At 56.0% G+C, this 14477-nt stretch overlaps 1 protein-coding gene across 3 annotated transcripts in view; it reads right to left on the bottom strand.

Annotated features, from left to right (window-relative positions):
• Positions 1-14477, bottom strand: part of NCS1 (neuronal calcium sensor 1) — a 64509-nt gene that overhangs the window by 16165 nt on the left and 33867 nt on the right. For all 3 annotated transcript variants that reach the window (XM_063594141.1, XM_034929292.4, XM_003822370.6), the window contains exons 3-4: positions 2774-2912; positions 949-1027 (exon numbers count right to left, since the gene is read on the bottom strand). In XM_063594141.1, coding sequence (XP_063450211.1) covers positions 949-1027; positions 2774-2912 — 218 coding nt within the window. The remainder of the gene's footprint in view (positions 1-948; positions 1028-2773; positions 2913-14477) is intronic.

A 14477-nucleotide genomic window follows, 5' to 3' on the forward strand; every position in this document is an offset into this window, starting at 1 on the left:
TAAAGTTCTCTTTTATTTCTTAAAAAAAAAAAAAAAGAAAGAAAGAAAAAGAAAAAGAAACTGCAGGGTCTTCTTGCTGCCGATGGACTGAAGTGTGAAAGTCTTACCGAGCAGGGAGCTCTGGCCATCTGGTTTCCATCTTCCCTCCTCTCCACGCACCCTGCATTCCTGCTAATGCCGCCAGGGGCCTGCACAGCTTCCCCTCCCAACTCCCTCTCAGCCTCCCTCCACTGGGCCTCGCACACGCGGGCCCCCTCCCCAGCTCCTCTCATCCCCAGCTCTGCGCCTACCAGGCAGGTCCTCTCCTGCTCACAACTCCCTCTCTCCTCCTCGCCTGCAGTTTCCTGAGGTTTTTTTTTAAAATCCTGCTGCCACTCTAGACTGATCGCCCTGAGAGCAGGGACCCATCTATCTTATCCCCCAGTGGATCCCTGGTACCAACACGTGGCTGCATTCAGTCGTTATTTGGTCAATGAATGAGTGAGTAAGTGAATGACTGAAAGCAAGAATCAAAGCAATGGCTATGAAAGAGGTGGGTCCGGCACTGAACCTGGGTCTTGGGTCCCCACCGACCCTCCTGCGGCCCAGGTCTGCACCTGCCCGAGTGCAGCCAAGGCTCCTGCCAGCCTCTGCCCCCAGGCCTCCCTGTCCACCTGCCTCAGCGAGCTCCTTCCTGCTGCCGGTGCCTCCAGGAAACCCTCCCACCTGGAAGCACAGATGTCTGCGCTGCTCTCTGAACCCTGGACAGTCAGCCTGGCCTAGTTACGTGGCCGTGTGAGGGCCACCTGCCCAGGGCCCAGGCCTGCCCTCTGCAGACGCAGCTGGGACGCCATCTGTGGTCACTGCAGTGGGTGTCTGGCACCCCTGCCTGGTGAGGGCCGAGGGCTGCCTCCCTCTGACCTGGGCCCTCCAGCTGCTGCCACACAGGGCCAAGGGGGCAGGACTTACACCGTAGCTTCTCATCCAGGGTTCCCCGCGAGGTCACCGACAGCGCCTGGATGAACTCGGAGAACTCAATTCGCCCATCCTGACAGGAGAGAGAGGGGATTGCCTCGGTCAGTGCCGGCCAGGCCACCGGGTCAGGCTGAACCTCGGGACGGGCGAGGGGCGGTCGCAGGCTCCAGACACTGTGGCCAATGGACACTCAGGTGGAGAGGGCAGGCTCGAAGGAATGGGGGGCGAGAGGCAAGGAGAGGGTGGGGAGCAGAGGCTGGGGGACTGTGTCGGGGGTTAGAAGTGGGAGAGGCCAGGAGGGAGGCACAGGAAGAACTGAGGCTGAACGGAGAGGCTTACTCCACTCTTGATGGGAGAAGGTGCCAGAAGCACCAATGCCTGAGCTCCTCTCAGCAACAGCCTGGAAGCCCCTCGGCCTAGAGCTGTGGGCTCATGGGCTTTTGCAGAGGAAAGGCCACTGCAGGCTGTTTAATTCCACCTCTTATTTGCAAATGAAGAAACCGAGGCCCAAGAAGGGAAGAGCCCTTCCCAGGGTCAGGAATGTGACTCCCAGCCTGGGGGCACCTGGGAGAAGCTGGGGATGGGATAGAATAGAAACCTCCATGGTGCCAGCAGCAGGGGGTACAGAGACAAGTGGCAGTAAATCCACCCTCAAATGCTACTGCAGGACAGAATCAGGGTCATCGCAGATAACCCAACAGCTATCCGTGCAGCCACTGCCCGGAGGTGACACAAGCTACCACATGGTAAGTCTTGAAAACATGATGCTCAGTGGAAAAAGCCAGGAACAAAAGATCCTATAGCCTACGATTCTCAGAGCCTCAGTTTCCTGACCTACAAAATGGGTATTAAAATACCCAGCTCCCAGGTGCTTGTAAGGCCTCATTAAAAATAATCCATGTATGGCCGGGCAAGGTGGCTTACACCTGAAATCCCAGCACTTTGGGAGACCAAGGTGGGTGGATCATCTGAGGTCAGGAGTTCAAGACCAGCCTGGGCAATACGGTGAAACCCCATCTCTACTAAAAATACAAAAATTAGCCAGGTGTGGTGACGGCGCCTGTAATCCCAGCTTCTCAGGAGGCTGAGGCAGGGGAATTGCTTGAATCTGGGAGGCAGAGGTTGCAGTGAATCGAGACTGCACCACTGCACTCCAGCCTGGGCAACAGAGCAAGACTCTGTCTCAAAAAAAAAAAATCCAAGTAAAGAGCTTACACATAGTAAATGTTCAGGAAATATTGGCTATTATTATTAATCCTGTTATTATCATGGGAGGTATTTGCATTTTATGCTTGTAAGAGAAGTGTCAGGGTGTACATGTGTATACATGCATGTGTGTGCACTGTATACATATGCATATGTGTATATGTCTCTCTGTGTGTACATGTGTGTGCACCTGCAAGTCCATGCATTGTGTGCATATGTGTGCATTTCTGTGCACTGTATGAATATACATGTGTGTTCACATGTGTGGCTGCATCTCCATGTATGTGTGCCCACATGTGTGCATGGTATTCGCCTGCATGTGCACATACACGTCTGTGTGAGAGCTTGGATGTGCATGTCAGTACATGTGTGGGTGTACATATGTGTGCACACATGTGCATGCATTTGGATGCATCTGTGTTTATTGTGTGTCTGCAGGTGTACATGTGCATGCATTTATGTGCGACTATGTATCTGTGCATGTCAGTATGCACTCGTGTGTGTGTTCCTTCTCTAGAAGGGAACATCGGCAGGAGAGAGTGGGTGTGGAGACGCTGCGGGTACCCACAGGAGCTGAGCCAGCTGCCGCAGGCCCCATCAATCCCCAGCTCACCTTGTTTTCGTCAAAGACGTTGAAAACAAATGTGGCAAACTTGGTGGGGTCTCCGAATGGGAAGAATTGCTTGTAGATCTTCTGGAAGCCTGCCGCATCCAGCTGCCCACTGGGGCAGTCCTTGATGAAGCCTTTGTACCTGGAGGCAGCAGACCGGGCCAGAGAGGGTAAAGGAGATGCCAACATCACCCACCCACCACCAACATCGCCTTCCCGGGGCCCAGGAAAGCTGTGGCTCCTTGTTCAAAGAGATGGTGCCCCATGGGGCCATGGACTTGACAGGCACAGGCGCAGTCCCACCTCTGCCTCTCACTAGCAGTGTGACCTTGGATACAGACTTCACCTCTCCTAGCCTCGTCTGCATAAGGGGGTTACGAACTGACATAGGAATTAACCCAGATACTGCACACAGAGTGAGCACTTGGCCACCCAGCCCTGTGCTCCACCCAAGGGGGCTAAAACAAGAGTCACATGAATGGCCTCCCCAAAGCCGCATGCCTGCACAAGACCCTCCCACCTCCCCACCTTCTCTGCTGAGCCCCTCCTGGCATCAGGCTGGGTGGGCTGCTGCTGGTGCTGGTGGGTAGACCACCATATGGAGCCAGCAGGTGGCTCCTCCCACATGCCCACACCCTGCCCCTCAGTCTCTGTTCCCAGGGAACTGGGTAAACAGCATGGGGGGATCCTGGCTGTTCCAACTGGACTTGTCCACCCTGCAGTCCCAGTGCCCAGCACAAAACCCTCCAGATCCCTACGCGGCTGACCCGGAATGGCTTTGCACTCCCAATCCCAGGACAGATCTCTGCCATTCACTGCCTGTACAGCCTCAAGCAAATGCCCTCACCTGTCTGAGCCTCAGTTTCCTCATCCATAACAAGGGATGGTTCTCATACCCCTCTTGTTGGTATCAGGGGACATGGCGCATGTAACCACAGGGCTTAGCACAAAAATGAGTCAAGAGTGTGATCTTTAGAATTGTGAACTTAAATATGTGTTGTTCTAAACCAATTCACAAACTGGCTCCTGTAGGCAGTTTAACCACCCCTCCCGCTCCACCCCCAGGAGGACACGCACTCCTCAGAGGACGATTCCTTCCACATCGGGAAGCCAGAGAGAGAGGTCATCTATCACCAACACCAGCTATTAGCTTTGCAGGGCCCGATGCGACTGGGAACTCTGCACACCTTATTCTCCCAGGATGCCCCTAATGGCCCTGAGAAGGTACTATGAGGAAGCCTTTTTTTTTTTTTTTTTGAGACAGAGTCTCACTCTGTCGCCCAGGCTGGAGTGCAGTGGCAGGATCACGGCTCACTACAACCTCCACCTCCTGGGTTCAAGCAATTCTCCTGCCTCAGCCTCCCGAGTAGCTGGGATTACAGGCATGTACCACCACACCCAGCTAATTTTTGTATTTTTAGTAGAGACAGGGTTTTGCCATGTTGGCCAGACTGGTGTCGAACCCCTGACCTCAGGAGATCTGCCTGCCTCAGCCTCCCAAAGTGCTGGGATTACAGGCGTGAGCCACAGTGCCCGGCCGAGGAAGCCCATTTTACAGATGAAGAAACAGGCTCAGAGAGAGGAAGACATTTGCAAGTCCTCGAAGCCCAGACTACAGCTGAGGTGGGATCGAAGGTGAATGCTGAAGAGGCCGACGCTCAGAGAAGCCAGATCACCGAAGACTTTCACACGTCCCACTGTCCCCCATTCTAATGTGATCCACACAAAGCCTCCACCCTCCCCTCGAACATCGGAGAGGGTTATGGGAGTACCGTGCATGGTGCGCGCGGCACTGTGATTAGGGTCCATACAGAGAGGACGCACATGGAAAAGCCACCGTCCCCCTCCCCAATGAAGAGGAATCTAAGGGACTGGAATGGATCCTGGGCACATGTGAAGGGACATGTGGGGCACCCAGGGGTGGCACCCTGAAAATTCTGCGGCCTGGAAGGTGAAGCTCAGGCACCCAGCCTCCTGCCAGTACTGTGGCTGCTGCTGCCGGAGTGAGGGCGGTTGAGGGGAGGAGGAGGATGGGGGAGGGGAGGAGGAGGATGGGGGAGGGCAGAGAAGAGGGAGCAGGATGTGGGAGGGAGGGCAGTTCTTCTTGAGTCAGACCATAGCGGGCACATGACCGTCCCAGCAGTGCCCACAGCAAGCAGGAGGCTGTGAATAGGCCAGCCCTCTGCACCTTTCCCTGTCCCCACCCCAGAACACCTTGAAGGGTGCCAGAGGCCCAGGGAAGTAGGTCCTGGCTCAGGAACCACAGGCCTTTGTAACAGCCCATGATAGCAGCCCAAACCTGGGCACTGTGCTGAGAGGGTGGTTCCCTCGGCAGGTCGGCCCAACCATCCCATTTCACAGATGAGGCACTGAGGCACAGAGAGATCAGGAGATTCATCCACAGCAACGCGTGAGACTCGGAGCCCGCCCTGCCTGTCCTGTCCTCTGCCCTGCCGGCCAGTGTGCGACCCCAGCATCCGTCCCTCCCGTGCATGTGATGTCCGCAGGCCCACCCAGAATCCCTGCAGCCTGGCAGGACTCTCAGGGTCTACTGGCCTCTGCTCAGCCCTGAGGTCTGTTCTGAGCCCCTGCTTGGATTGGCCAAGCAAGAAGGAAGCAAAGCACACGGATCTCAAGTCCCTTCCCACAGCAGGAGGAAGGGACACAGCCACCCCCGTCCTGGCCCTTAAACCTGCCTTCTCCCTGCTTCTTTTGAGTTTCTTCTGTTTCAGCCTGGCCCATGACTCCAGACTCCCAGGCCAGGATGGGCCCCTGGGCAGGGGAGGGAACATGCCTGGCACCAGGACTTAATGACCCATGTGGGGGCACACCCAGCTGTCACCAGACATCTCTGGATGTCAGATGGTTACTTCTTCTTCGTGCAAACCTTCTAACTTATCCACAATGACTTTGTGTTACTTGAGTGATTCTAAAAGGTTATTAAAAACAATAAAGACAAAACAAAAGGCACCCAAAGGCGTCCCTGCAGATGGCTCACAGGGGCTGCTCTAAGGAGATGGAGGCTGTGCACAGCGCCAGCACAGTGAGCAGCTGTGGAAGGCTGGCAGTGAAGGTCTTTGCAGAGGGAAACCGGCTTCAGCGGGGAGCCTTTGGGGGCCTATCCAGTTACCCCTGCAGAGGTTATCACTGTGGGGCCCCAGCTCCCTTCTGTGCCAATAGCAGGGGCCCCAAGAAGCCCCCCATGAGGTGATGTCCATGAGAGGGTGCCCAGCCTGATGTTCCAGCTTCCTCCTGCCAAACCCCCCATACTCCACACCCAGACTTCAGACAGGCTCCTCTGAGCCCTCTTCTCACTTGGCCTCTACCTGTCCCCTGGCCCCTCCCCTGCTCTTCAGCCTGCCTGGCCCAGCTGTAGCCAGAATCCCCACCCCCACCATATCTGATCAAGTGCCTCCTCCCCAATTCGCTTCACCTGTGAGTCCTCATCCCGCCTCCAGCATCAGCCTGCCCAGTCAGTTCAGCAGGAATCCCCTGCCCTGGAGGCCTCCTCTTAGTTTCCATCCACTGACCCCTCACCCTGTTCATTGGCTGTGAAGCCTCACTTCCTCGCATTCGGAGTTGAGTCCCCTCTCTCTCCCGGGTTGTGATAGTCCTGACACCTATTGCAAGAGTCCCCAGTGAAGCCTTCCTGACCATTTTAAGAAGCGTCAGAATATCGCTTTCTTTAACATGGGCCCACCTACTCTCCCGCCAGGCCCCAGCTTAGATGCTGCTGCTTTCAGGAAGTTGGCCCAGCCCCAGGACTGAGGCCTCCGGGCCTCCTCTGTGCCCCTGCCCGCTTGTCTGTCCCAGCAGAGCCTGGACCATGCTATACCATATGTGCCTCCAGGCCAGTCCCCCACCGGAATGTAGGCCCCCTGACACCGCTGTGCCCTGATGACCCGCATGAGGCCTGGCGTGTAACATGGTCCTGGGGCATGTTTGTCCGGTGAGGTGAATGAATAAACACACAAATTGCCAGGCAGGGGCAGAGGGAGCAAGAGCCCAGCTGGTGTTCGGCTCCTTCTTCCTGAGCCCCATGGAACAGGGACCTCCAGAGACCCTGGCTGAGACCTAAGAGCTCTGTGGGCACAGTTAGAAAACCACTGAGGTGTGGCCAGGCATGGTGGCTCACGCCTGTAATTCCAGTACTTTGGGAGGCAGAGGTGGGCAGATCATTTGAGGTCAGGAGTTTGAGACCAGCCTGGCCAACATGGTGAAACCCTGTCTCTACTATATATACAAAATAAGCACGTGCCTCATGTCTCTAATCCCAGCTACTCAGGAGGCTGAGGTAGGAGAATCACTTGAACCCAGGAGTCAGAGGTTGCAGTGAGCCGAGATCACACCATTGCACTCCAGCCTGGGCGATAAAGTGAGACTCCATCTCAAAAAAAAAGAAAAGAAAAGAAAACTAGTGGGCCGGGCGTGGTGACTCACACCTGTAATCCCAGCACTTTGGGAGGCTGAGACGGGCGGATCACAAGGTCAGGAGATGGAGACCATCCTGGCTGACACGGTGAAACCCTGTCTCTACTAAAAATACAAAAAAATTAGCCGGGTGTGGTGGCGGGCGCCTGTAAGTCCCAGCTACTCGGGAGGCTGAGGCAGGAGAATGGTGTGAACCCAGGAGGCGGAGCTTGCAGTGAGCCGAGATCACGCCACTGCACTCCAGCCTGGGGGACAGAGCGAGACTCCGTCTCAAAAGAAAAAAAAAGAAAGAAAAGAAAACCAGTGATGTGCTCCCACCCTCTGTGTATGGAGAAGACTGGCCCAGAGAGGGAGAGAGACAGGCCGAAAGTCACATAGCAAGTCACCAGCAGAAACAGGGCTCAGACCCAGGGCTCCTGCCTCCCAGGCGCCCCGCCTCACCCGCCCCTCCGGCAAGCCAGGCTGCACCGCCCCCGTGTAAGCGCATGGGTAAAGCGACTGCTACCCAAACATTACGTAACCCCCTGCTCATCATCAGAAGGTGGAGGAGGGAGCCTGCCTCAACTGGAGCAGAGAGACGGGATGGGGGGGTCTGAACCTTCCCAGACACCCCAGCCACCCCCAGGCCTCTACCACCCTGCAAATCACAGCTGTGAGGCTGGGATTTCACACCATGGTCCCAGCCTGACGTGCCACCCATCTGCCACCGGCTGGCTGAGTCAGGACCCCCTGAAGCAGCTGCACACTCCCTCTTGCAGTGGGCACCCGACTGAGCTGCTGGCTTATGATGAAGATCATGCCCAAGAATTTTGTCCCCAGGATGCCTGAGAGACGTGACTCCATCCCCCACCCCTGGTCCAGGGTCAGGTTCCCACAGACCCGGACCTCCTCCCTCCCCTCCTGCCAGTCCCTCCCTCTCTCCTTCAGACACGCTGCTCCCAGACCTGCTCTGGTGCTGGGACACGGGCCTGTGCCCCTGGCCTGGCACTAACCTGTTGTGCTGGGGGAGGACCCTGAGCAAACCCCTTCCCCACAACGCCCCTCGGTTTCCCTGTGAGTAAAGTAAGTGGCTCATACTAGATCAGGGTTTCCCCACCCCGGCACTCCTGACGTTCGGGGCCAGGTCACTGTCGTGGAGGCCTGTCCTGTGCATAGTAGACACTTAGCAGCATCTCCAGCCTCTGCCAGACAGATGCCAGTAGCACCCCCTCCCCAAGTTAGGACAACCTCAAGTGTCTCCAGACATTGCCAAATATCCCCTCGGGGGCAGAACCACCCAGGTTGAGAACCACTGGACCAGATGGTCTCTGGGGACCCCCACAAGCTCAGGGGATCTGCCATAAGCATCTGTGATTCTAACGGCTATTCAGGAGATCTGAGAGGCAGGCACGCGGCCGTGTGCTTTCCAGGAACGATTCTGCCCCATCGTCCCAACATCCAGAAGGTGAGGCCGATCCCGCCCACTTTACCGATGGAGAAACTGAGGTTTCTGGAGGTGAAGGCCCCTCCTGGCTCAGGGCGTCCATGTGGATGTCTTCCACATGGTCTGCCCTTCCCCCTCCTCCCCACCTGCCTGACTCCGCTCACCGCTTCCTTCTCAGCACCAGAGCATCTCCCTGAGAGAAGCCTCCCTGACCACCCCAGGCCGGGTCATGCTCCAGGACACACTCCCAGCACCCCATCCCCCAGCTGGGCCTTGGTGGCACCTCAAGCAGCTGTGCCTTGGGAATGATTTGTGTGACTTGTGCAGTGACAGGCCACGGGCTGTTGAGGCAGGAGCCCTATCTTCTAGTTCACCTCCAAACCTGCACTGCCCACTCCTGTGCCTGGCAAACATAGTAGTCACTCGGTTAATGTCAGACTCACACAGCTAGCCAACGAGGTGGCCAGGACCAGAGCCCATACTCCAGAGTGGGAGCTGCCTCTGTGCTCAGTACCAGGAAGGGGAGAGAGGGACCGGCTCTCCTGGCCCTGCCCACCTCTCTGACAGCCAGGTGGAAGCCGAAAGTCCTCCGCGGACCTGATTTCTTCCACATCTTCTGCTTGATTCCAGACCCACAGTGGAAGGGACAGGAGTCCCAGCATCATTGCTGGCTCAGGCCAGGCCAGGGTGGAGGAGTAGAGATGGCACCAGGAACAACCCGTTATCCCGAGTCTCCCTGCAGACTGGCGACTCAAGGTGCTCAGCATGGTCACGGGTTCACGGCAGGATCTCGGAGTCCAGCCCCAGCATCTGCAGGCTCCAGAGGATGGATGGCTCTGGGGGTCCACCATGCAGGCCCCCAGTTTCAGACAAGTGCTTCATGTGTGCAGGAGAAAGGGGTGGCAGAGGGGTCCCTATGATTATCATTATGATTGTGAATCTCCGTGATTATTTTCACTGGTGGCATTGAGCATGCAGGAACTCTGTAATATAAAACAGGAGGCCGGGTCAGGTGGCTCACACCTGGAATCCCAGCACTTTGGGAGGCCGAAGCAGGAGGATCACTTGAGCCCAGGAGTTTGAGACCAGCCTGGGCAACATAGTGAGACCCCATCTCTCTACAAAAAAAAAAAAAAAATTAGTGGAGCTGGGCGTAGTGGCTTGTGTTTGTCCTCCTAGCTGTTTGGGAGGCTGAAGGAGGAGGGTCCCTTGAGCCCAAAAGTTTGAGGTTGCAGTGAGCTATGATCACACCATTACACTCCAGCCTGGGCAACAAAGCCAGACCCTGTCTCAAAAAAAAAAAAAAAAAGGAAAAGAAAAGAAAAAGAAAAAGGTGTTGAATTTTTTTTTTTTAAGTTTAAGAAACTGAAAAAGAAGGGCTCAAGCTTCAGTCCTGGCTTGATCCTGCCCCACTCTTGACCTGTGTGTGACCTGGGGCAGGTGACGATTCCCCTCAGAGTCTTGGTTTCCTCATCTGCGAGGTGAGAGCCAAGCTTACACCCTCCTTTCAGACCCCTGAGTGGGCCTGGACAAATGAGCTGAGATTGTTAACACCACAGGACGTCCTGAGCACTGGCCGTGCCCCAAGCCCTGATCTACGACCTCCGCAAACACCAGAGCCAGTGGCCAGGGACAGCCCAACCCCCGTTACCTCGTCCCACCAGCTGTCCCAAGAGGAAGGTTCCACAATACCCTCCCGAGTCCCCACTCTGGCCCCATGGGAAGTCCTTCCCTTTCTTTCTTTTTTTTTTTTTTTTTCTAAGACTGAGTCTCGCTCTGTCACCCAGGCTGGAGTACAGGGGCACGATCTACGCTCACTGCAACTTCCGCCTCCCAGGTTCAAGCAATTCTCCTGCCTCAGCCTCCCGAGTAGCTGGGACTACAGGTGCGTGCCACCATGCCCAGCTAAGTTTTGTATTTTTAGTAGAGACAGGGTTTCACCATGTTGGCCAGACTGGTCTTGAACTCCTGACCTCATGATCTGGCCACCTCAACCTCTCAAAATGCTGGGATTACAGGTGTGAGCCACCGCGCCCGGCCGGGAAGTCCTTCCTAATACCCAATCTCCTAGTACATGGGCAGGGACGTACCAAGACCCCTCACTGCCCCTCCCCACCCAGTAACTCAGCCCGAGATTTTTATACAGAGGCCACACCTCACACAACCTTGTTCGTGAACAGGGTCTTAACTCTTTGGGGTCCAGAGACCCCTTTGGGGATTAGAGAAGAGCCATGGTGCCAGGCCTCAGAGGCAGGCCCAGGCTGTGAAGAACGGGGCCTGCGATCCCCAGCCACGGGAAGCCGAGGTTTCTGATATGGTTGACTGTGTTTGGGAACCAGCTCCACGAGACAGGGTAGAGATGAGAAAAGAAAATCCTAGATTCAACAACGGCGTTCTTACACTTCTTTAAAAGGGCAGGGGAGAAAAGAAATCTCATTTCATAAAAATCCTGAAAGCTGACTGCCACTTGCAAAACAGTTCCCACTCCGTGCTGGATCTCCTCCCACACCTCCCACCTTCTCTTCCCCAACACGGCGCCAGGCTGGGTGAATGCCCTCGTCCACCAGGAGACTCCAAGCACCTTGCCCCCCTCAGTCCCTGATGCCCCCCCGCAACCGGCACTGGCCTGGCATAGAGTAGGTGCTCAGTAAAGATGTACTGAATGAATCAGTGAACAAATGAATCAATGATTGAATGCTCCCAGGACACACGGGTCCAACTCCACTTTGGCCTCTAGTTCTCTGAGGGCCTGAGCAAGCCCCCGCACTGCCAGGCCTCAGTCTCCCAAAAGCCCCGGTCCTCTAGGACTTCCCCCGAAATTGCCACTCTCAGTTCCTGCAGACTCATGTCCTCTGGGATCCTGCTGGGAGGCCAGCCCTGCATTTCCTGCCATGCTGATGATACTGCGGCAGCTGCTCTCTGCAGTGCAAAAGGTGGGACAGAGATTGCTAGACGGATAAATCATAAAGCATTACCCCAAGCTGCAATCAGCCAGGCGCAGCGGGGATGGGCGCAGCGGCAGCCTCGGCAAATTATTCTCCCATTATCTCTTCAAACAACTCTCTCCAGTGGCATGCCCCTCCCCACACTCCCTGGAGACCTGGAGCAGGGTCCCAAACAGCCATGAGATGGTTCCTCTTCCTTTCCCTTCCCCCCAGTAGCCTCCGGTTTTACAGGTTTCCCAGAGCAAGAAAGCAAGAAGCCGGCGGGTCTGAGCCCCAGTATTCAGGACCACGGAGGCAGAGCGAGCTGGACCCAGACTCCACACACACACACAGAGCTGTGTGACCTGGGCAAGGGTCTCCACCCTTCTGAGCCTCAGTCTCTTCATCTGTAAAATGGGGCCGCTCCTCGTATTCTCCGCATGGCACCGTTTCATCAGCACTGTGCCTGCCCGCAGGAAAGCCCCCAGTGTGTTGCTGAGAGGCTGTCTCCGCGCCCACTCTGCATGGCGCGGCCCAGAATCAACAGCTGGCCGTGTCGATGCGAGGACAGCATTCCTCCGGCTTCCACCCACTACTTTTGCTATCATATTGCTAGGATATTTGGTTATTATAAAAGTAATAAAAGCCATTGTAGAGTCAGGCGCAGTGGCTCATGCCCATAATCCCAGCACTTTGGGAGGCCGAGGGGGGCATTTCCTGAGGTCAGGAGTTTGAGACCAGCCTGGCCAATGTGAAACCCCCATCTCTACTAAAAATACAAAAATTAGCCAGGCGTGGTGGTGGGTGCCTGTAATCCCAGCTACTCGGGAGGCTGAGGCAGGAGAATCGTTTGAACCCAGGAGGCAGAGTTGCAGTGAGCCAAGATTGTACCACTGCACTCCAGCCCGGGCAACCAAGCGAGACTGTCTCAAAAAAAAAAATAGTTGCAGAAAAGTTGGAAAATAGGACACATAATCCACCAGAGGACACCCGCCCCCCACCCCCACCTCACACACCCACGACCAGCCTCAGCCTGCATCCATCCCATCTTTCTTCTCTGCCTACATTTTTTCCATCATGGACTGGTGCCCGATGACGGTGTGTACCCTGCTGTCTCCACTCAGGATAATGCCCTCATCACTTTCCAGGTGATTACAGAGCTCACAGTCACCTTTAGAGGCCTGGGATCTGCCATTTCTTAAGCAGCCCTCATTGTGGTTCCTGATCTTCCACGACGGTGAACTGGGCTCAAGTGAGCAGGAACTAAGATAAAAGAACAAGGGATGGGGAAGCGGGGGATACTGGGCTGGCTGCAGACCCGGAAGCTGGCTGTGGACACCAATGCCAGCTCTACCTCTCAAAGCCTCCAGCTTCCTCCCTCTGCCAAATACAGACAACGGCACCAGCAGCTCAGAGCTGGGAGGCACCAAGGAGCTGGCACCGTGGGATGCCCAGTGCGGAGCCTGGTGCAGGGTGAGCATGCCCAGTTGGCCTGGCCCGGGCCTCCTATTGCCGTGCCCTGGCCTGTGCTCTCCTGGGGACTTGGGACCTGACCGGCACTGGAGCCCGAGTTCTAGTCCAGGCTCTGCTTCTACTGACTTTGCGCCCCAGGACAAATCACAGAATCACTTAAGACCCTGTATGGCAGCTGCTATATGTCAGCACAAACCCAGATGACCCTAGATTGTACAGGACAGACAGGGACCTCCTCTCTGAGCAGCTGACTGGGGTGAAGGTGTGACTATCGAGACAGAACGAGCCAAGCCGAGACTGGAGGCCACAGTCTCCTTAGCAAAAGGAACAGCAGGGGCAGAGGCTCTGAGGTGGGATGAGCTCGGCACAGGTGAGGGACAGCAAGTGTGGCCAGTGCACGGTGACCCAGGGGAAAAGTTGAGGTCAGAGACCTCAGGGAGCCCTGTGGGCCAGGCAAGGTGCTAGGGCTTTATTCTAAGTGCAGTGGGAAGTCACAGAGGGGCTGTCCCATTTTCCAAAGCTCTAGCAGAGGCTGTACGGGGCCAAGAACAGCAGAGCCAGCATAGGCAGGCAGCAGCCCAGTGAGGCCGAGGCTGTGGCACCACTGCAGACCAGGGGCTCGGACCCGTGTGGCCAGGGGCTGGGATCAGATTCAGGATCTGCTGTCTGGGGGAGGCAGGCTGGCTGGGCTGAGGAGCTGGACATGAGGCAAGGGAACAAGAGGGCTAGTAACATGTGTGCAGAGACAAGAGGAGCCCCACACACGTGATGAACAAAGAGAGACAGGAGGCTGTCGAAGCCACTTCCTCGGCTGAAGCTGACCCGGCGCTTCTCAGGTGGGAGAGGAAAACCATGTCCACTGTGGCCCGCTGCTCCCTGGATGTCCCTCCCTCCTACTGCTGCTCCCACCCCGGATGGCTGGACCCTACACTGCCTGTTGCCCTGAAAGCCTGGGCTCAGGAATCCTGCATTTTCCCAAGAGAGAGGCAGGCACGGGTGGAGTCTCTGGCTGTTGGGTGTCCTGAGAGTTGTTCAGAACAAGAACGGGGCCGGGCGCGATGGCTCACACATGTAATCCCAGCACTTTGGGAGGCTGAGGTGGGCGGATCATCTGAGGTCAGGAGTTCGAGACCGGCCTGGCCAACGTGGTGAAACCACCACCTCTACTAAAAATACAAAAATTAGCTGGGCATGGTGGCAGGGGCCTATAATCCCAACTACTCGAGAAGCTGAGGCAAGAGAATCACTTGAACCCAGGAGGTAGAGATTGCAGTGAGCTGAGATCGTGCCACTGCACTCTAGCCTGGGCGACCAAGTGAGACTCCATCTCAGAAAAAAAAAAAAGAAAGAAAGAAAAGAAAAAGAACAAGAATGGGTGCCAGCAGGAGGCCACGGTGAGAAAGGGCCCTCTGAAAATGGGCCAGGGTGTTTGGGATGCAGGTGCTCACCTCATTTG

The sequence above is a fragment of the Pan paniscus genome, chromosome 11, assembly GCF_029289425.2.
Source record: "Pan paniscus chromosome 11, NHGRI_mPanPan1-v2.0_pri, whole genome shotgun sequence".
Taxonomy (NCBI): Eukaryota; Metazoa; Chordata; class Mammalia; order Primates; family Hominidae; genus Pan; species Pan paniscus.